This window comes from Mustela nivalis (genome assembly GCF_964662115.1).
Source record: "Mustela nivalis genome assembly, chromosome: 7".
In the NCBI taxonomy this organism is placed as follows: Eukaryota; Metazoa; Chordata; class Mammalia; order Carnivora; family Mustelidae; genus Mustela; species Mustela nivalis.
In genome coordinates, this window is record NC_139026.1 from 86,450,214 (window position 1) to 86,472,078 (window position 21,865).

General features: G+C 38.3%; 1 protein-coding gene across 3 annotated transcripts in view; it reads left to right on the forward strand.

Annotated features, from left to right (window-relative positions):
• Positions 1-21,865, forward strand: part of LOC309870371 (uncharacterized protein C12orf54) — a 45,252-nt gene that overhangs the window by 13,920 nt on the left and 9,467 nt on the right. For all 3 annotated transcript variants that reach the window (XM_082742497.1, XM_082742499.1, XM_082742498.1), the window contains exons 5-7: positions 9,697-9,729; positions 11,962-11,986; positions 13,620-13,668. In XM_082742497.1, the coding sequence (XP_082598623.1) occupies positions 9,697-9,729; positions 11,962-11,986; positions 13,620-13,668 (107 nt within the window). The remainder of the gene's footprint in view (positions 1-9,696; positions 9,730-11,961; positions 11,987-13,619; positions 13,669-21,865) is intronic.

A 21,865-nucleotide genomic window follows, 5' to 3' on the forward strand; every position in this document is an offset into this window, starting at 1 on the left:
AATCAACAAAGAAACAGGTGCTTTGAATGGCACATTGGACCATATGTACCTCATAGATATATACAGAAATTCCATCCTAACACAACAGAATACTCATTCCTCTTGAGTGCACATGGAGCTTTCTACAGAAGAGACTACATACTGGGTCACAAATCATGTCTCAGCTGATACCAAAAGACAGAGATTATTCCCTGAATATTCTCAGATCATAATGCTTTGAAAGTGGAACTCAATCACAAGAAAATATTTGGAAGAAATTTAAACACTTGGAAACTAAAGACCATCCTGCTCAAGAAAGTCTGGGTCAACCAGGAAATGAAAGAAGAACTTAATTCATGGAAACCAATGAGAACAAAAACATGCTGGTCCAAAACCTATGGGGAATGTAGCCATCCAAGCCTCACTCAAATAAATACAAAAATCCTGAATACACAAATTAACTTTACACCTTAAGTAACTGGAGAAAGAACAACAAAGCCATGCATAATAAGAGAAATAATTATAATTAGAGCAGAGATCAATGAATTAGAAACCAGAAATGCAGAAGAACACATCAAGGAAACTAGAAGCTAGTTCTTTGAAAGAATTAATAACGTCAATAAACCACTGGCCAGACTTTTCCAAAAGAAAAGAGAAAGGACCCAAATTAATAAAATTATGAATGAAAGGAGAAAGATCATGACTAACACCAAGGACATAGAAAAAAATAATTAGAAATTATCAACAACTATATGCCAATAAATTAAGCAACCTGGAAGAAATGGATGCCTTCCTAGAAAACTATAAACTACTAAGACTGAAACAGGAAGAAACTGACCACCTAAATAGACTAATAACCAGTAACGAGATTGAAGCAGTGATCAAAAACCTCCTAAAAAACAAGAATCTACAATCTGATGGAGTCCCCAGGGAATTCTACCAGACATTCAAAGAATAAGAAATACTACCTATTCTCCTGAAGCTGTTTCGGAAAACTTCCAGACTCTATGAAAGCAGAATGACCTTGATCCTAAAACCAGGCAAAGACCCCATCAAAAAAGAATTTCAGACCAATACCCCTGATTAATATAGATGCCAAAATTCTCAACAGCTAATAGGATCCAGCAGTACATTAAAAATATTATTCTCACAACTAGGTGGGATTTATCCCTGGGATGCAAGGGGGGCTCAACATTCACAAATCAATCAGTGTGATAAAACACATTAATAAGAGAAGAGACAAGAACAGTATGGGCCTCTGAATTGATGCAGAGAAAGCATTTGACAAAATGCAGCATCCTTTCCCAATTAAAACTCTTCAGAGTGTAGGGATGGGGGTAACATTCTTCAACTTCATAAAAACCGTCTACGAAAAGCCGACAGTGAATATCATTCTCAATGGGAAAAAGCTGAGAGCCTTTCCCCTAAGATCAGCAACATGACAAGGATACCCAACCGCACCACTATTGTTCAAAAGACCTAGCAACAGCAATCAGACAACAAAAAGAAATAAAATGTATTCAAAATGGCAAAGAAGAAGTCAAATTCTCTCTCTTTACAGATGACATGATACTTTTTGTGGAAAACCCAAAAGACTTCACCCCCAAATTACTAGAACTCATACAGCAATTCAATAATGTGGCAGGATACAAAATCAATGCACAGAAATCAGCTGCTTTCCTATACACTAAAAATGGGACTACAGAAAGAGAAATTAGAGAATTGATTCCATTTACAATAGCACCAAAAACCCTAAGACACCTTGGAATAAATCTAACAAAAGAGGTAAAGGATATACACTAGAAACTACATAACACTTATGAAAGAAATTGAAGAAGACACAAAAAGATGGAAAAGCATTCTATGCTCAAGGATCAGAAGAATAAAAATTGTTAAAATGTCCATGCTACCTAGAGCAATCCAGATCAAAATACCATTGACGCTTTTCAAAGTGCTGGAATAAACAATTTTATAATTTGTATGACCCCTGAATTGCCAAGGAAATGATGAAAATGAAAAACAAAGCTGGGGGCATCATGTTGCCTGATTTCAAGCTGTATTATAAAGCTGTAATCATCAAGACATATGGTACTGGCCCAAAAACAGACACATAAATAGGTGGAACAGAAAAGAGAGACCAGGGAGGAGTCAAGATGGCGGAGAAGCAGCAAGCTGAGACTACTTCAGCTAGCAGGAGATCAGCTAGATGGCTTATCTAAAGATTGCAAACACCTACAAATCCATCAGCAGATTGAAGAGAAAAAGAACAGCAATTCTAGAAATAGAAAAACAACCTCTTTCTGAAGGTAGGACTGCTGGAGAAGTGAATCCAAAGCGATGGGAAGATAGACCCTGGGGGCAGGGGCTGGCTCCCAGCGAGCGGTGGAGCAACGGACCACAAAATCAGGACTTTTAAAAGTCTGTTCCGCCGAGGCACATTGCTCCAGAGGCTAAACCGGGGTGAAGCCCACGCGGGGTCAGCATGGCCTCAGGTCCCGCAGGGTCACAGAAGGATTGGGGGTGTCTGAGTGTCGCAGAGCTTACAGGTATTAGAACGGGGAAGCCGGCTACAGAGACAGAGCTGACAGTGAGCTCACAGCTTGGGGGTACCTTGAACCACAGTTGCAGGCTCGGTGAGCTCGGAGTGCAGCCGGAGGTCAGGCTGACGGGAGTTACTGGGGTAGACCCTGGGGTTGTTGCCAGAGGCGCTGTTCTCTGAGGGCGCACTGAGGAGTGGAGCACCGGGCTCTCAGCTCCTCCGGGCTGGAGACCAGGAGGCCGACATTTTTATTACTGTCCTCCAGAACTCTACGGAAAGCGCTCAGGGAACAAAAGCTTCTGAAAACAAACCCGAGCAGATTAGTCAGCCCGGCCCCTGGTAAGGGTGGTGGAATTCCACCTGGGGCAAAGACACTTGAGAATCAATACAACAGGCCACTCCCCCAGAAGATCAACAAGAAATCCAGCAACGACCAAAGTCACATACCAAGGAGTGCAGTTTCAATACCAAGGAGAGCAGCAGAATTCCAGAGGAGGAGAAAGCAAAGCACGGAACTCATGGCTTTCTCCCTATGATTCTTTAGTCTTGCAGTTAATTTAATTTTTTTTGTTTCATTTTTTTCTCCTCTTCTGCTAAAAATATTTTTAACTTTTACCCTTTTCTTTTTTAATGTTTTTTAACTAGTTTAATATATATATATTTTTCTTTTTTATACTTTTCTTTACACATTTTCTCTTTTTTTTCTTTTTTTTTTATATAATTTTTTATTTTTTATAAACATATATTTTTATCCCCAGGGGTACAGGTCTGTGAATCACCAGGTTTACACACTTCACAGCACTCACCAAAGCACATACCCTCCCCAATGTCCATAATCCCACTCCATTCTCCCAAACCCCCTCCCCCCAGCAACCCTCAGTTTGTTTTGTGAGATTAAGAGTCACTTATGGTTTGTTTCCCTCCCAATCCCATCTTGCGAAATAAGTCAAGCAGAGAAAGACAACTATCATATGATCTCCCTGATATGAGGAAGTGGTGATGCAACATGGGTGCTTAAGTGGGTACGAGAAGAATAAATGATACACATATTCTCTTTTTAAATCTTTTCTTTCTTTCCTTTTTTTTTTTTTTCTTTCTTTCTTTCTGAACCTCTTTTTATCCCCTTTCTCCCTCCTCACGATTTGGGATCTCTTCTGATTTGGTTAAAGCATATTTTCCTGGGGTTGTTGCCACCCTTTTAGTATTTTACTTGCTCCTTCATATACTCTTATCTGGACAAAATGACAAGGCAGAAAAATTCACCACAAAAAAAAAAAAAAAAGAACAAGAGGGAGTACCAAAAGCTAGGGATCTAATCAATACAGACATTGGTAATATGTCAGATCTAGAGTTCAGAATGACAATTCTCAAGGTTCTAGCCGGGCTCAAAAAAGGCATGGAAGATATTAGAGAAACCCTCTCGGGAGATATAAAAGCCCTTTCTGGAGAAATAAAAGAACTAAAATCTAACCAAGTTGAAATCAGAAAGCTATTAATGAGGTGCAATCAAAAATGGAGACTCTCACTGCTAGGATAAATGAGGCAGAAGAAAGAATTAGCAATATAAAAGACCAAATGACAGAGAATAAAGAAGCTGAGCAAAAGAGGGACAAACAGCTACTGGACCATGAGCGGAGAATTCGAGAGATAAGTGACACCATAAGATGAAAAAACATTAGAATAATTGGGATTCCAGAAGAAGAAGAAAGAGAGAGGGGAGCAGAAGGTATATTGGAGAGAATATTGTAGAGAATTTCCCCAATATGGCAAAGGGAACAAGCATCAAAATTCAGGAGGTTCAGAGAACGCCCCTCAAAATCAATAAAAATAAGCCCACACCCCGTCAACTAATAGTAAAATTTACGAGCCTTAGTGACAAAGAGAAAATCCTGAAAGCAGCCCAGGAAAAGAAGTCTGTAACATACAATGGTAAAAATATTAGATTGGCAGCAGACATATCCACAGAGTACTGGCAGGCCAGAAAGAGCTGGCATGATATTTTCAGAGCACTAAATGAGAAAAACATGCAGCCAAGAATACTATATCCAGCTAGGCTATCATTGAAAATAGGAGAGATTAAAAGCTTCCAGGACAAAAACTGAAAGAATTGGCAAACACCGAACCAGCTCTACAGGAAATATTGAAAGGGGTCCTATAAACAAAGAGAGACCCTAAAAGTAGTAGATCAGAAAGGAACAGACACAATATACTGTAACAGTCACCTTACAGGCAATACAATGTCACTAAATTCATATCTCTCAATAGTTACCCTGAATGTTAATGGGCTAAATGCCCCAATCAAAAGACACAGGGTATCAGAATGGATAAACAAAACCCATCTATATGTTGCCTCCAAGAAACACATTTTAAGCCTAAAGACACCTCCAGATTTAAAGTGAGGGGGTGGAAAAAAATTTACCATGCTAATGGACATCAGAAGAAAGCAGGAGTGGCCATCCTTATATCAGATCAATTAGATTTTAAGCCAAAGACTATAATAAGATATGAGGAAGGACACTATATCATACTCAAAGGGTCTGTCCAACAAGAAAATCTAACAATTTTAAAAGTCTATGTCCCCCAATGTGGGAGCAGCCAACTATATAAACCAATTAATAACAAAATCAAAGAAACACATCAACAATAATAAATAATACTAGGGGACTTTAACACTCCCCTCACTGAAATGGACAGATCATCCAAGCAAAAGATCAACAAGGAAATAAAGGCCTTAAGTGACACACTGGACCAGATGGACATCACAGATATATTCAGAATAATTCATCCCAAAGCAACAGAATACACATTCTTCTCTAGAGCACATGGAACATTCTCCAGAATAGATCACATCCTCGGTCCTAAATCAGGACTCAACCAGTATCAAAAGATTGGGATCATTCCCTGCACATTTTCAGACCATAATGCTCTGAAGCTAGAACTCAACCACAAAAGGAAGTTTGGAAAGAACCCAAATACATGGAGACTAAACAGCATTCTTCTAAAGAATGAATGGGTCAACCGGGAAATTAAAGAAGAATTGAAAAAAATCATGGAAACAAATGATAATGAAAACACAATGATTCAAAATCTGTGGGACACAACAAAGGCAGTCCTGAGAGGAAAATATATAGCGGTACAAGCCTTTCTCAAGAAACAAGAAAGGTCTCAGGTACACAACCTAACCATACACCTAAAGGAGCTGGAGAAAGAACAAGAAAGAAACCCTAAGCCCAGCAGGAGAAGAGAAATCATAAAGATCAGAGCAGAAATCAATGAAATAGAAACCAAAAAAAAAAAAAAAAAATAGAACAAATCAACGAAACTAGGAGCTGGTTCTTGGAAAGAATTAATAAAATTGATAAACCCCTGGCCAGACTTATCAAGAAGAAAAGAGAAAGGACCCAAATAAATAAAATCATGAATGAAAGAGGAGAGATCACAACTAACACCAAAGAAATACAATTATAAGAACATACTATGAGCAACTCTACACCAACAAATTTGACAATCTGGAAGAAATGGATGCATTCCTAAAAACATATAAAATTACCACAACTGAACCAGGAAGAAATAGAAAGCCTGAGCAGATCCATAACCAGTAATGAAACAGTCATTAAAAATCTCCAAACAAAAAAAAAGCCCAGGGCCAGACGGCTTCCCGGGGGAATTCTACCAAACATTTAAAGAAGAACTAATTCCTATTCTCCTCAAACTGTTCCAAAAAATATAAATGGAAGGAAAACTTCCAAACTCATTTTATGAGGCCAGCATCACTTTGCTCCCAAAACCAAACAAGGATCCAATCAGAAAAGAGAGCTATAGACCAATATCCTTGATGAACACAGATGCGAAAATCCTCACCAAAATACTAGCCAATAGGATTCAACAGTACATTAAAAAGATTATTCACCACGACCAAGTGGGATTTACTCCAGGGCTGCAAGGTTGGTTCAACATCCGCAAATCAATCAATGTGATACAACGCATCAATAAAAAAAGAACAAGAACCATATGATACTCAATAGGTGCTGAAAAACCATTTGACAAAGTACAGCATCCCTTCCTGATCAAAACTCTTCAAAGTGTAGGCATAGAGGGCACATACCTCAATATTATCAAAGCCATTTATGAAAAACCCACTGCAAATATTATTCTGAAAGAAATAAACTGAAAGCTTTTCTGCTAAGGTCAGGAACAAGACAGGGATGTCCATTATCACCACTGCTATTCAACATAGTACTAGAAGTCCTAGCCTCAGCAATCAGACAACAAAAGGAAATTAAAGGCATCCAAATCGGCAAAGAAGAAGTCAAACTATCACTCTTTGCAGATGATATGATACTATATGTGGAAAACCCAAAAGACTCCACTCCAAACTGCTAGAACTTGTACAGGAATTCAGTAAAGTGTCAGGATATAAAATCAATGCACAGAAATCAGTTGAATTTCTCTACACCAACAACAAGACAGAAGAAAGAGAAATTAAGGAGTCAATCCCATTTACAATTGCACCCAAAACCATAAGATACCTAGGAATAAACCTAACCAAAGAGGCACAGAATCTATACTCAGAAAACTATAAAGTACTCATTAAAGAAATTGAGGAAGACACAAAGAAATGGAAAAATGTTCCATGCTCATGGATTGGAAGAACAAATATTGTGAAAATGTCTATGCTACCTAAAGCAATCTACACATTTAATGCAATTCCTATCAAAGTACCATCCATCTTTTTCAAAGAAATGGAACAAATAATCCTAAAATTTATATGGAACCAGAAAAGACCTCGAATAGCCAAAGGAATATTGAAAAAGAAAGCCAAAGTTGGTGGCATCACAATTCCAGACTTCAAGCTCTTTTACAAAGCTTTCATCATCAAGATAGCATGGTACTGGCACAAAAACAGACACATAGATCAATGGAACAGAATAGAGAGCCAGAAATAGACCCTCAACTCTATGGTCAACTAATCTTTGACAAAGCAGGAAGGAGTGTCCAATGGAAAATAGACAGCCTCTTCAATAAATGGTGTTGGGAAAATTGGACAGCCACATGCAGAAAAATGAAATTGGACCATTTCCTTACACCACACACAAAAATAGACTCAAAATGGATGAAGGACCTCAATGTGAGAAAGGAATCCATCAAAATCCTTGAGGAGAACACAGGCAGCAACCTCTTCAACCTCAGCCGCAGCAACATCTTCCTAGGGACATCGGCAAAGGCAAGGGAAGCAAGGGCAAAATGAACTATTGGGATTTCATCAAGACCAAAAGCTTTTGCACAGCAAAGGAAACAGTTAACAAAATCAAAAGACAACTAACAGAATAGGAGAAGATATTTGCAAATGACATATCAGATAAAGGACTAGTGTCCAAAGTCTATAAAGAACTTAGCAAACTCAACACCCAAAGATCAAATAACCCAATCAAGAAATGGGCAGAGGACATGAACAGACATTTCTGCAAAGAAGACATCCAGATGTCCAACAGACACATGAAAAAGCGCTCCATATCACTCGGCATCAGGGAAATACAAATCAAAACCACAATGAGATATCACCTCACACCAGTCAGAATGGCTAAAATCAACAAGTCAGGAAATGACAGCTGCTGGTGAGGATATGGAGAAAGGGGAACCCTCCTACACTGTTGGTGGGAATGCAAGCTGGTCCAACCACTCTGGAAAACAGCATGGAGGTTCCTCAAAATGTTGAAAATAGAACTGCCCTATGACCCAGCAATTGCACTATTGGGTATTTACCCTAAAGATACAAATGTAGTGATCCAAAGAGGCATGTTCACCTGAATATTTATAGCAGCAATGTCCACAATAGCCAAATTATGGAAAGAACCTAGATGTCCATCAACAGATGAATGGATAAAGAAAAGGTGGTATATATACACAATGGAATACTATGCAGCCATTTCAAAAGAAATGAAATCATGCCATTTGCGACAACATGGTTGGAACTAGAGCGTATCATGCTTAGTGAAATAAGTCAAGCAGAGAAAGACAACTATCATATGATCTCCCAGATATGAGGAAGTGGTGATGCAATATGGGGGCTTAAGTGGGTATGAGAAGAATCAATGAAACAAGATGGGATTGGGAGGGAGACAAACCATAAGTGACTCTTGGTCTCACAAAACAAATAGGGTTGCTGGGGGAAGAGGGGTTGGGAGAAGGGGGGTGGGGTTATGGACATTGGGGAGGGTATGTGCTTTGGTGAGTGCTGTGAAGTGTGTAAACCTGGCGATTCACAGACCTGTACCCCTGGGGATAAAAATATATGTTTAAAAAAAGAAATATATATATATATATATAAAATAACATGAATAGGACAACTCTTTAATATTTTCACAACTATTGTATTAGCTAAAGATGAGTTGCTTATGTAAGCAACAGAAAACCATCCTGTTGGGAACCAGTATATAACTGGATACCTGTGATATTAAAAAGGATGAATGTGATACAACAAAGAGTGAACACAGGCAGTATACCGATAACTGGCATAGTCCACCCCATCGACTATTCAGCTTCCATATGCATCCATAGACACATGTTGAAACTCCTGAGTATCTTGTTTGCTTCCACCAAACAAGATACAACTATCTATCTCAAAGTCCTCATCCTTTCCCCAAAATGAGGCAACTCAGATTTCCAACAGTCCTTATATCCATCCATAGCTTGGTGTAAGTGAAGTTATATATTTAGTTTTATAAAAACTGCCAGAGCTTTTCCCAAAATGTTCATACAATTCTATATACCTTCCAATATTGTATGAGTTCTAGCTGTTCTGTATCCTCACCAATATTTGGTGTTGTCCTCCTATGTATTAGAATTTAAACACAAATATGTGTTGATTTTAACAGCTATGCTTAGCTTCAGAATAAGGACCAATTAAACCAATGTAGTAGTGGGTTTAATTTATATTCCTTTCATAACTCAGTCTTCTTTAAATAACTTCCTGCATTTCACCCATTTACCATATGGAGAAATCGTAGCCCAGAAATATATGTAGAGTAGAAGTAGGATATATTGTTAAATCTAGGAAGCCATAGTCATCTTGGCATTCACACCCTATAGCCTAATAGCTGGAAGATTCTATATATAAAATTCCTCTGTAATAAAGCCTAGAACATTAATTTTTCATAATTTTTGTGTCTTCTTTTCAGGTGTTAATGGCCTTTAGGGATATACAAAAGGAGGTGAGATTAAAATTCAATTCTCTAAAATCCTTGGTCATATCACTTTCCCTTGCTTCCATTTTTACTATACCCTAATGTGATGTTGACCCTGATCAAGGTTTTAGTTTCATTCCTTTATCTAGTGATTTCTCCCTTTATAGAGTAGCACTGACTTGTCAGTTCAGGAATCTAAGAGAAGAAGAGGTGTTTGTTTTTTTGTTTTTTTTTTAAGATTTATTTATTTATTTGACAGAGAGAGATTACAAGTAGGCAGAGAGGCAGGCAGAGAGAGAGAGGAGGAAGCAGGCTCCCTGCTGAGCAGAGAGCCCGATGCGGGACTCGATCATGACCTGAGCCGAAGGCAGTGGCTTAACCCACTGAGCCACCCAGGTGCCCGAGAAGAAGACGTTTAACAACCCCCTTGTGGAAATATGATAACAGAGGAAATTCTATCTACCAGAACTTCTCTCAGCAAGAATACTCTGTGCAGTTATACAAAACACTGATAAGTGACTGAGTTAGAAGGAGTCCCCAACTAATATGGTAGATTTCCTTAATGGGCAAGTACATCTACTAACTGTAGGAAAGTGCAAATTAGAGAACAGAGTAAATGTCTTTGCTAAATAAAAACATTCTTCCTCCTCCGCTCTTCCTCTATGCAGATTTCAGTCTTTTTCTATACACTGATCAATATTTTTAAAATATGGTCAAACATGCACTATATTATTGGCCTGTCCCAGACACTGGGCTATTATATTAGCTTGCTCAAGGTCTTGATATATCTGAGTCCCACCAAGCCTGCTCTCCCACCTTCCCACCTTTTTTTTTTTCTGCCTGGTACAGTGGAGAACAATAAGCACTCTCTACATAACTTCTTATCAGTGACTATTTATATAAGTAAACACATAGCTTAAGTACTAATATTATAAAAAACAAAGTAAATGGGAAACTTTTAGACAGATGTCTTAACTTTTGTTTTTCTGACTAAAGACACAGTTTCATTAAAATTATATTTTAAAACTCTTAGAAATAGTTCTCTCTTCCTAGTTGGCAAGAGGTGATGTATAAATTAACTGAGAAGGCACTGAAAATAAATTTCCTCTAATTCACTATCTGAACCACTTTTGGCCTTAGAACTGAAACTATTCTATAGTCCCAAGAAGCTATGTCTTTGTATTCTGTTGCTATGTCTGGGACTTACTCTAAGGAAAATTAAAGCAGTCTTTGCCTCCATCTGGCTGCAAGTAAAAGGGGGTACTGGTTAGAGGTCAGAAATTTGATATTTTTACACAAGCCTTAGGGTCAGAGTGCCTCCACCCTACTTAGAACTTTAGTTCCCTGAGGACTGTATCTCCTCCAGATAGCATTTCAGTGAGTAAAAGGAGGAAGCCTCTCTATAAGCAGGACTTGTGTGTGTTTATTTCCATCCTCTCAGGACCTATATATGAAGTTAAAAGTCATCTGATACCCTCTATGCTGAAGCTCTCTTCTTTTGCTTCTTCATGGGGTCCACCAGAGAAATCCCTGCCCTCAAGGATCCTCCAGGCTGGTACAGCCAAAACAGACACCCTAGTCACAGACTTATTAAGAACGATTTTTGTACTTAAATACTGAGGAAATAATGTCAAGCAAAAGATATCAGGGAGAGATAGAATGTACTTTCTTTTTGATTAGACAAAGATTAGGACCCATGCCTAGAGCACTATTACACAGAGAGATAATCTACCAGACTCCTGTTTGCTCTGGGGTCCCAAAGGGTATATCATCACCAGCTGTTTACTCTAGGATGGGTACGAAGGATTTTTTTAAGGTCTTTCAGAGATATTAAAAGGTTCTCCTCGGAGAACCACTGGAGATGCAGAGAGAGTAAAGGGGCCAGAAAAGGGAGAGCAGAAAGGCCAGAAAAAAATAAAAGAGGAGAGACCACTAAATGAGCAATTATGACCATATGAATTGTGTGTCTCCCACCCCTAAAAAGGCCACATCTCATCCTATTTATTTATTATTCAATAAACATTTATTGAGCAGATACTCTATAGCAGGGTATTATGTTAAGTGGTCTGGTATGAAGGACTCACACAAAAAAGTTCTGGTTTCAGGAAACTTAGAATTTAATTCCATCCTCTAAAAGCCCATAATTTCCCACATAGACATCACTACATTTGACCAAGTGTACAGCTGTTATACCAAATTTTCAGAGGAGACTAGCCTCTAAGTCTCTGACTCTCTCTCTGAATTCTCATTATTTTTCAGCTGCAGGAAGATGCTCGGATTCGAGGTAAAAGAACAGTATTCCAAGGTTTGATTAAGCCTAGAGTGGTGGGAGGGAAAAAGGAGGAGTTTAACCCAAAGACTCATCATCCATTTAGCTAAAAGCTGGAGCTGAGGTACTCTTTTCTCCCCCCCACCCATCCCCCCCCGCCACCTTCAGCCAAATAAACACTGGCTCTCCCTGAACTCCCATGAGCACTGCTAGTCTCTCCTTTGTCCATCCCAATTACCTGGACAGGTTCCTCCCATGGGATGCATGCCGAGGACCTAAGGATACTCTCAGCCCTCAGTAAGACATGGCCCTTTTCAGTAGAGGAGAGACAACAAGCATAGAGGTTAGCAGCTTCCCCGTTCTCCTTTATGGGTTTAGCAGGGCTGGCATAGGGACTAAACCGTGGGGCAGTCAGAACAGAATGCTTATTCAGAGTGGTCAAGCTATAGTTCTCAAATGCCCAGATGCAAATTCCAGTGTTCAAGGAAAATGTTCAAAACACCCAGAAGCCAAAATTACAGCATAAAAGTCATATCTGGAGCGCCTTCTTTCATCCACCGAAGAAGGAATTTATAAAACAGGGCTTTTCAAACTTCATTATTTTGTGTAAGTATACAAATCACCTGTATACCTTGTTAAAAAGTAGATTCTGATTCAGTAGGTCTAGCATGGACCTGAGATTCTATATTTCTAACAGGTTACAGTGTGATTCCAAAACTGCTGATTCATTCACCAGTATTGAGGATATAAATAACTGAGCCAAGGAAGGAATCAGAGGAATCAGAGGGAGGAGGATTCCTCAAAAGAGGAATCTAACAAACCTAGTGATCTCTCCAGGAATTAAAACTACCCATGCTTTTCTAGCCTCTCCCCAAAAGAGAGCTCATAAGAGGCCAAAAGTTCTTGGATCTTTAAATACAGCCAGTCTAGAAAAAAAAAAAACCCTCTAAATCTTTCTCCAAGCCTGATTAATCACCTCCATTCATCAGAATGTAAAGAATTATTACCAGGTAGCCTCCATCATGAGATACAGAGGATATTTTCTTGGCTGCTGATCCCTAAGGGTCAATAGGCCAAAAGAGCCAAACTTACCTCAGCTTGAAGGATATTCTCATTTATCTAAGAATGGCTGAATTTCAAGGAAATCACTGCAGGGCTTTCAGAATAACCATCTGATGACCTAGAATATAAAAATGTTGACTTACAATCCCAACTGTTGCTGCTACTAGCTTTCTGCTTCCTAAAATGGTGGGGCGGGGGGGAAGGTTGGTGGCATTCAGAATAGGATGAGAATTCAAGCCTCATTGTGTCTATATTCCAAACAAAAAAGGATACAGGAAGTGAGAAATCAAGGACCTGGGCCCCAGTGGCAGTGCCCTGGGACTGAGACATTTTGCTAACTCCTAATGCCCAGCTATGATTAAACAGATCTGATGGCCATAATTCACTATGCTTTGCAAGTGATCAGATGTCTGGTGCCACATTCTGCAACTGCCTCTCTGACAGGCCTGTAAGTTTTCAGTTTAGTTTAAGTTCTAACTTCTCCTTCTTTAGCTATAGTCCTAAGTAAGGATGTGAGCAGGGCTCAGGGCTCTCAAGGAAACATTTCTAGACCCCTTTAACAGACTCTTTCATGTGTCCACCTCAGGGATGAGCAACTGCTCCATGACACCCAGGTCATCTACATCCTGGACTGGGTAAGTATCTCTCTTATGATAATCCCCAAAGGAGATGGCAACTACCAAGATATGGATATAATGGCTTGGAATATAGCTGACTCTGAGCCTTGAGCTTTCAGAAGCCTGTACTTCCAATATACAACTTTCCTAAAAGGGCAGGAGGTGACAACCCCCCTGCACCATTCTCAACTAATGGTGAACTACAGAACCAGGGCTTCTTCCTCCATCCTCAGCCCCTTCAGAGAAACCTGTAATCTCAGGATCAGTCCTGGACCTCACCATAATAGATATGGGGAGATTCGTATCAGAATCTTCAGTTGAGGGAATAAGGGAACACAGAAAGAATGTCAGATAAGGAAAAAAAATTCATGAAAAAGGAATAAAAAATTAGAAGGACTTTGAAGAATGAAATTAATAAAAATTTGAAAGTACAGGGTCCCATCATTGGGAGATGATTTCTTTAAAAAATACACACACACACACACACACACACACACACACTAGGATTGGTTGGCTGGGAAGATGGCAGAGTAGGAGAACCCTAAGCTCACTTTGTTCAATGAATTCAACTATATTACACTCACATTAGCATAAATAACCCAGAAAATAAATCTGAAGACTGGCAAGACAAACTCCACAACTAAAAGTAGAGAAGAGGCCACATCAAAGAAGATATGAAGGGTTAAGACAGAGTTTGGGGTGACACAAACCATAACTGTCAAGGTGGGGAGGGAGCTGGTGTTGCACAGAGGGCAAAAACCACGAGGGAGCCAGGAATGGGGAGGATGAATCCCATAACATTTGCCTTTGAAAGCAAGAGGGGCAGAATTTCTTGAGTTCTCAAAAGCAGCAGGACTTAAAACCTGAAATTTTAAAAATCAGCCTTCTAGGCTCTGGGAGCGCCCAGAGGATGTTAGGAAGCTGAGTTCTTAAAGGGAGAGCATGGCAAACAGTCTGTACAGATATAGTATAGAACCGTCAGTGTGAAAAATGCCAGGGCAGAAGGGAGGGAGAGCAATTTTTCATCTCAGATCATGGCCCACAGAGACAGAGATCACATGGAAACCCCCTTCAGAAACAAAGGAGTTATTAGGCTCTGTTTCTCTCCCCCACCTCCCCTGCACAAACAGCCACCTGTGGGAACCAGTACACTGGTGTCAATACTGATTACCTAACTTGCTTGCACCAAGCCTCCTTAACCCCAAGCTTCAGCAGATCTAATTTCTGAGTCACACTACCATTAATCCCATCACTCCAGGACCCCTTCCCCAGGCCAGTGCAACACATCTCCCAATCTGTGCACTTTGAGGGGCCTCAGTTCCATTGACAGGGCATGTCTCATTTCACAAGCAGATCACCAGACATGTTAAAACATGCCCCCCGCCGACTCTTCTGGGAACCAGACACTGCCCGCAATAGATAAGTAGACTGAAGGAAAAAGAGGACAAGACTCAACAGCAGAGCATATGCAACACACATAGGAGATGTTCCCTGAAATTCCAAGCCCTGGGGAAATGGGACACTGCATTACAGGATACTCAGGTCCTCTTCTTCATAGAGCTATTATCATTAAGAGCAGGAGAAGTAGCTGACGTTCCTAACATAGGAACAGACACAAGGAGTTAGACAAAAGGAAAGAAACAAGTCCAAAATGAAAGAAGAGGACCAAACCACAGCAAGAGATCTAAACAGATGTAAGTTATATGCCTGATTAAAAAAAAAAATAGGGTAATGATCATAAAGATACTCACTGGATTTGAAAAAAGAGTGAAGGACATCAATGAGACTCTTAGCAAAGATTTTTTTTAAAAAGAACCAATGAGAGATCAAGAAGACAATAAATGAAATTTAAAATACACTTGGCAGATTAAACAGCAGACTAGATGGAGCTGAGACACAAATTCATGACCTGTAAGACAGAAGAGTGAAAATTAACCTAACTAAGCAAAAGAGAGGAAAGAAAATTATGCAAATTGAGAGTAGTCTTAGAGAAATCAGTGACTCCATCAAGCATAATAACATTCAGATTATAGGGAGCTCAGAAAAAGAAGGGAGAAAAAAGGGTAGAAATGTTTTGAAGAAAGAGCAGCTGAAAACTTCCCTAACCTGGGAAAGGAAACAGATATCTAGACCCCAGAAGCACAGAGACTCCCTGAAACATTCAATCCAAAGAGATCCACACCAAGACAAATGGTAATTAAAATGGCAAAAAGTAAGAGAATGGTTGAGTTTCATTCTTCTACATATAGCTGTCCCATTTTCCCAGCACCATTTATTGAAGAGACTATCCTTTTTCCACTATGTATTTTTTCCTGTTTTGTCGAAGATTATTTGACCATAGAGTTGAGGGTCCATATCTGGGCTCTCTACTCTGTTCCACTGGTCTATGTGTCTGTTTTTATGCCAGTACCATGCTATTTTGGTGATCACAGCTTTGTAGTACAGCTTGAAATCAAATAACGAGATGCCCCCAGTTTTATTTTTGTTTTTCAACATTTCCTTAGCAATTTGGGGTCTCTTCTGATTCCATACAAATTTCTGGATTATTTGCTCCAGATCTTTGAAAAATACCGGTGGAATTTTGCTCAGAATGGCATTAAAAGTATAGATTGCTCTAGGCAGTATAGGCATTTTAACAATGTTTATTCCTCTGATCCAAGAGCATGGAATGGTCTTCCATCTTTTTGTGTCTTCTTCAATTTCTTTCATAAGTGTTCTGTAGTTCCTCAAGTATAGATCATTTACCTCTTTGTAAAGATAAAAATATACCTTTACAGGTATCTGTAAAGGTAAAGACACCTTTACCCAGGTGTCTTACATTCTCTTACACCGTACACAAAGAAAAACTCAAAATGGTTAAAAGACCTCAACGTAAGACAGGAATCCATCAGAACCCTAGAGGAAAACATAGACAGTAACCTCTTCGATATCAGCCACGGCAACTTCTTTCAAGATATATCGCCAAAGGTAAAGGAAACAAAAGCGAAAATGAACTTTTGGGACTTTATAAAGATCAAAAGCTTCTGCACAGCAAAGGAAACAGTCAACAAAACAAAGAGGCAACCCACGGAATGGGAGAAGATATTTGCAAATGACAGTACAGACAAAAGGTTGATATCCAGGATCTATAAAGAACTTTTCAAACTCAACACACACAAAACAGATAATCATGTCAAAAAATGGGCAGACGACATGAACAGACACTTCTCCATTGATGACATACAAATGGCTATCAGACACATGAAAAAATGTTCATCATCACTAGACATCAGGGAGATTCAAATTAAAACCACATTGAGATACCATCTTACACCAGTTAGAATGGCCAAAATCAGCAACACAGGAAACAACGTGTGTTGGAGAGAATGTGGAGAAAGGGGAACCCTCCTACACTCTTGATGGGAATGCAAGTTGGTGCAGCCACTTTGGAGAACAGTGTGGAGATTCCTCAAGAAATTAAAAATAGAACTTCCCTATGACCCTGCCATTGCACTACTGGGTATTTACCCCAAAGATACAGATGTAGTGAAAAAAAGGGTCATCTGTACCCCGATGATTATAGCAGCAATGGCCACGGTCACCAAACTGTGGAAAGAACCAAGATGCCCTTCAGCAGACGAATGGATAAGGAAGATGTGGTCCATATACATTATGGAGTATTACGCCTCCATCAGAAAGGATGAAACCCCAACTTTTGTATCAACATGGACGGGACTGGAAGAGATTATGCTGAGTGAAATAAGTCAAGGGGAGAAAGTCAATTACCATATGGTTTCACTTATTTGTGGAACATAACAAATTACAAGGAGGACAAAGGGAGATGGAGAGGAGAAGGGAGATGAGGGAAATTGGAAGGGGAGATTAACCATGAGAGACTATGGACTCTGAAAAACAACCTGAGGGTTTTGAAGGGGTGGGGGGTGGGAGGTTGGGGGAGCCAGGTGGTGGGTATTAAGGAGGGCACATATTGCATGGAGCACTGTGTGTGGTGCATAAACAATGAATTCTGTTACACTGAAAAGAAATTAATTTAAAAATTAGAATAAAAATTAAAAACACAAAAGCAGTGAAATAAGTACTTCTGTAAAAATCAGTCAAGGGATGCATAAAATAAAAGAATGTAAAATATGACACAATATACCTAAGATATGGTGGGCGAGGGACATAAAGAATGGGTTCAAACTTCCTTTTAAAATATTTTACTTAATTATTATTTATTTATTTATTTGAGAGAGAACAAGAAAACCCAAGCAGGGGGAGAGGCAGAAGCAGAGAGAGAAGCAAGCTCTCCACTGAGCAGGGATCCCCTGTGATGCTCAATCCCAGGACCCTGGGAGAATGGGTTCAAACTTAAGCAACCATCAACTTAATATAGATTTCTACATGCAAAAGATGTTATACAAAAATCTAATGGTAACCACAAATCAAAAACCAGTAATATATATGCAAGGAATAAAGAGAAAGAAGTCCAAGTATATCACTACAGAAAGCCAAAAAAAAAAAAAAAAAAAAAAAGTAAAAGAAAGAAAGAAAGAAGGAAGGAAAGAAAGAAAGAAAGAAAGAAAGAAAGAAAGAAAGAAAGAAAGAAAGAAAACAAGAGAAGGATCAGAGTATATCTATAGAGACAACCACAAAATAAGTAACAAAATGGCAACAAATACATATCTATCAATAATTACATTGAAAGTAAATGGACTACATGCTCCAATGAAAAGACATACAAAGACAGAGTAGATTTAAAAAAAAAAAAAAATCATGTGCCCACAAGAGATTCATTTCAGATCAAAGACACCTGCAGATTAAAAGTAAGGGGATGGAGAAACATTTATCATGCAAATGGAAGTGAAAAGAAAGCCTAGGTAGCAACATTTACATCAGAGAAACTAGACTTTAAAATAAATACTATCTTCCCACCAACAATGTAAGGGGAATCCCTTTCTCCACATGCTCCCCAATACTTTTTTTTTTCCTGTTTTATTGATTTTTGCCATTCTAACTGGTGTAAGGTGGTATCTCCATGTGGTTTTGATTTGTATTTCCCTGATGGCTAATGAGGATGAACATTTTTTCGTGTGTATGTTAGCCATTTGTATGTCTTCTCTGGAAAACTGTCTGTTCATGTCTTCTGCCCATTTCTTGACTAGGTTATTTATTTTTTGGGTGTTGGTTTCACTCATATGTAGAATACATGAATAGTGCAAAGGACCACAGGGGAAAGGACAGAAAACTGAATGGGAAAAAGTAAGAGAGACAAACAAACCATGAGAGACTCTGGACTCTTGGAAACTGAGAGTTACAGAAGGGAGGAGGGTGATGGGTATTAAGGAGGGTGCGTGTTGTGATGAGCATGGGTGTTATATGCAACTAAAAAATAACTGAACACTACATCAAAAACTAATGATGTACTATACTATATGCTGGCTAACTGAACATAATAATAAATGAATGAATAAATAAATAAATAAATAAATAAATAAATAAATAAATAAAGTCCTACATCAGAGGAAAAGTAAATAAAATAAAATAAAAAGGGGCAACTTATCCATTCATCCATTGAAGGGCATCTTGGTTCTTTCCACAGTTTGGCAACCATGGCCATTGCTGCTATAAACATTGGGGTACAGATGGCCCTTCTTTTTACTACATCTGTATCTTTGGGGGGAATCAGGTGGTGGGTATTAGAGAGGGCATGGATTGCATGGAGCACTGGGTGTGGTGCAAAAATAATAAATACTGTTATGCTGAAAATAAATATTTTAAAAAAAAATTTTTAAAGGGGGCAACTTAATGGAAAAATAAGAAAAAATAAAAAATAATTAAAACAAAGACTGCAACAAGAGACAGAGAAGGACACTATATAATAAGAGAACAATCCAACAAGAAGATACAACAGTTGTAAATATTTAAACCCAACATGAGTGCTCTCAAATACATAAAACAGTTAATAACAAAGATAAAGGAAATAATAACAATACAATGATAGTAGGGGACTCTAACTCCCCACTTACATTGATGGACAGATCATCCAAACAGAACATCAGCAAGAACACAGTGGTTCTGATAACACACTGGACCAGATGTATTTAACAGACATATTCAGAACATTCCATTCAAAAACAGCAGGATACGCATTCTTTTCAAGTACACAAGGAACAGTCTCCAGAACATACATCACAAATTAGGCCACAAAACAAGCCTCAACAAATTCAAAAAGATTAAAGTCTTACCATGCATCTTTTCTGACCACAATGCTATGAAACTAAAATCAATCACAAGAAAAAATCCGAAAAACCCTAAAAACATGGACGTTAAACAACATACTACCAAACAATGAATGGGTAAACCAAGAAATCAAAGAAGAAATCCAAAAATACAAGGAAATAGATGAAAATGAAAACACAACAGTCCAAAACCTCTGGGATGAAGCAAAAGCAGTTCTAGAAGGGATGTTCATAGTAACACAGGCCTAACTCAAGAAGCAAGAAAATCTCAAATAAACAACCAAAACTTACACCTAAAGAAGTTAGAGCAAGAACAACAAAGAAAACCTAAAGCTAGCATATAAAAAGAAATAATAAAGATTAGAGGACAAATAAATAAGATAGAAACAAAAAACAAACAAATACAATAGAACAGATCAATGAAACCAGGAGCTGATTCTTTGAAAAGATCAACAAAATTGATAGCTCTCTAGCCAGGCTCCTCAAAAAAAGAGGACCCAAATAAACAAAATCACTAATGAAAGAGGAGAAAAAATAACAAATACCACAGAAATACAAACAATTGTAAAAGAATATTATGGAAACCTATACACCAACAAAATGGACAAGAAGAAATGGATAAACTCCTAGAAACACATAACCTGCCAAAACTAAAGCAGAACAAAATAAAAAGTATGAACAGACCAATTACCAGCAACAACACTGAATCAGTAATCCAAAAACTCCCCTAAAACAAAATTCTAGGAACAGACGGCTTCACAGGCAAATTCTATCAAATACTCAAAGAAGAGGTCTTCAACTATTCTTCAACTATTCCAAAAAATAGGAGAGTAAGGAAAACTTCCAAAATCATTCCAAGAGGCAGGTATCACCCTGATACTGAAACCAGATGAAAACACCACACACAAAAAAAGAAAATACAGGCAAACATCCCTTGTGAATATAGATGCAAAAATCTTCAATAAAATATTAGCAAACTGATCCAACATGCACCAAAAAAAAAAAAAAAAAAATCATACACCATGATCCAATGGGATTTATTCCCAGGATGCAAGGTTGGTCCTTTCACAAAACAATCAATGTGATTTGTCACATCATAAGGAAGGATTAAAAAACATATTATCAATCCAACAGATGCAGAAAAAGCATTTGATGAAGGATAACATTCACTCATGATAAAAACCTTCTGCAAAGCAGGTCTAGAGGGAACATACCTCAACATAATAAAGTCTTTATATGAAAAACCCACAGTAATGTAATACCCAATGGTGGTTAAAACTGAGAGCTTTTCCCATAAGATCGGAACAAAATGAAAATATCCATTTTTACCACTTCTATTCAACATAGTACTAGATGTCCTAGCCACAGCAATTAAACATAAAAAAATAAAAGACATCCAGATTGCTACAGAAGAATTAGAATTATCACTATTTGCAGATGACACGATACTATATAGAAAAAAACATAAAGACTCCACCAAAATATAGTAGAACTGATACATGAATTCAGTAAAGTCTCAGGACATAAAATCAATGTACAAAAAATATGTTGCATTCCTATACACTAAAAATGAAGCAGCAGAAAGAGAAATTAAGAAAACAATCCCCTTTACAACTACACCAAAAACAATAAAATATCTAGGAAATAAACTTAACCAAAGAGGTGAAAATCCTGCACTCTGAAAACAATAAAACACTGATGAAATTCAAGATGACACAGAAACAAAAAGACATTCCATGCTCACGGGTTAGAAGAAAGGATATTGTTAAAATTCTACACATTTAATCTACACATTTAATGCAATGCCTATCAAAACGCCAGCAGCTTGAAACCAGGCAACGTGATGCCCCCCCCCCCCAGTTTTTTTTTTTTTTAACATTTCCTTAGCAATTCGGTGTCTCTTCTTGGCCTATACATAATTTAGGATTGTTTGCTCCAGCTCTTTGAAAAATGCGAGTGGAATTTTGATCGGAATGGCATTGAAAGTATAGAGT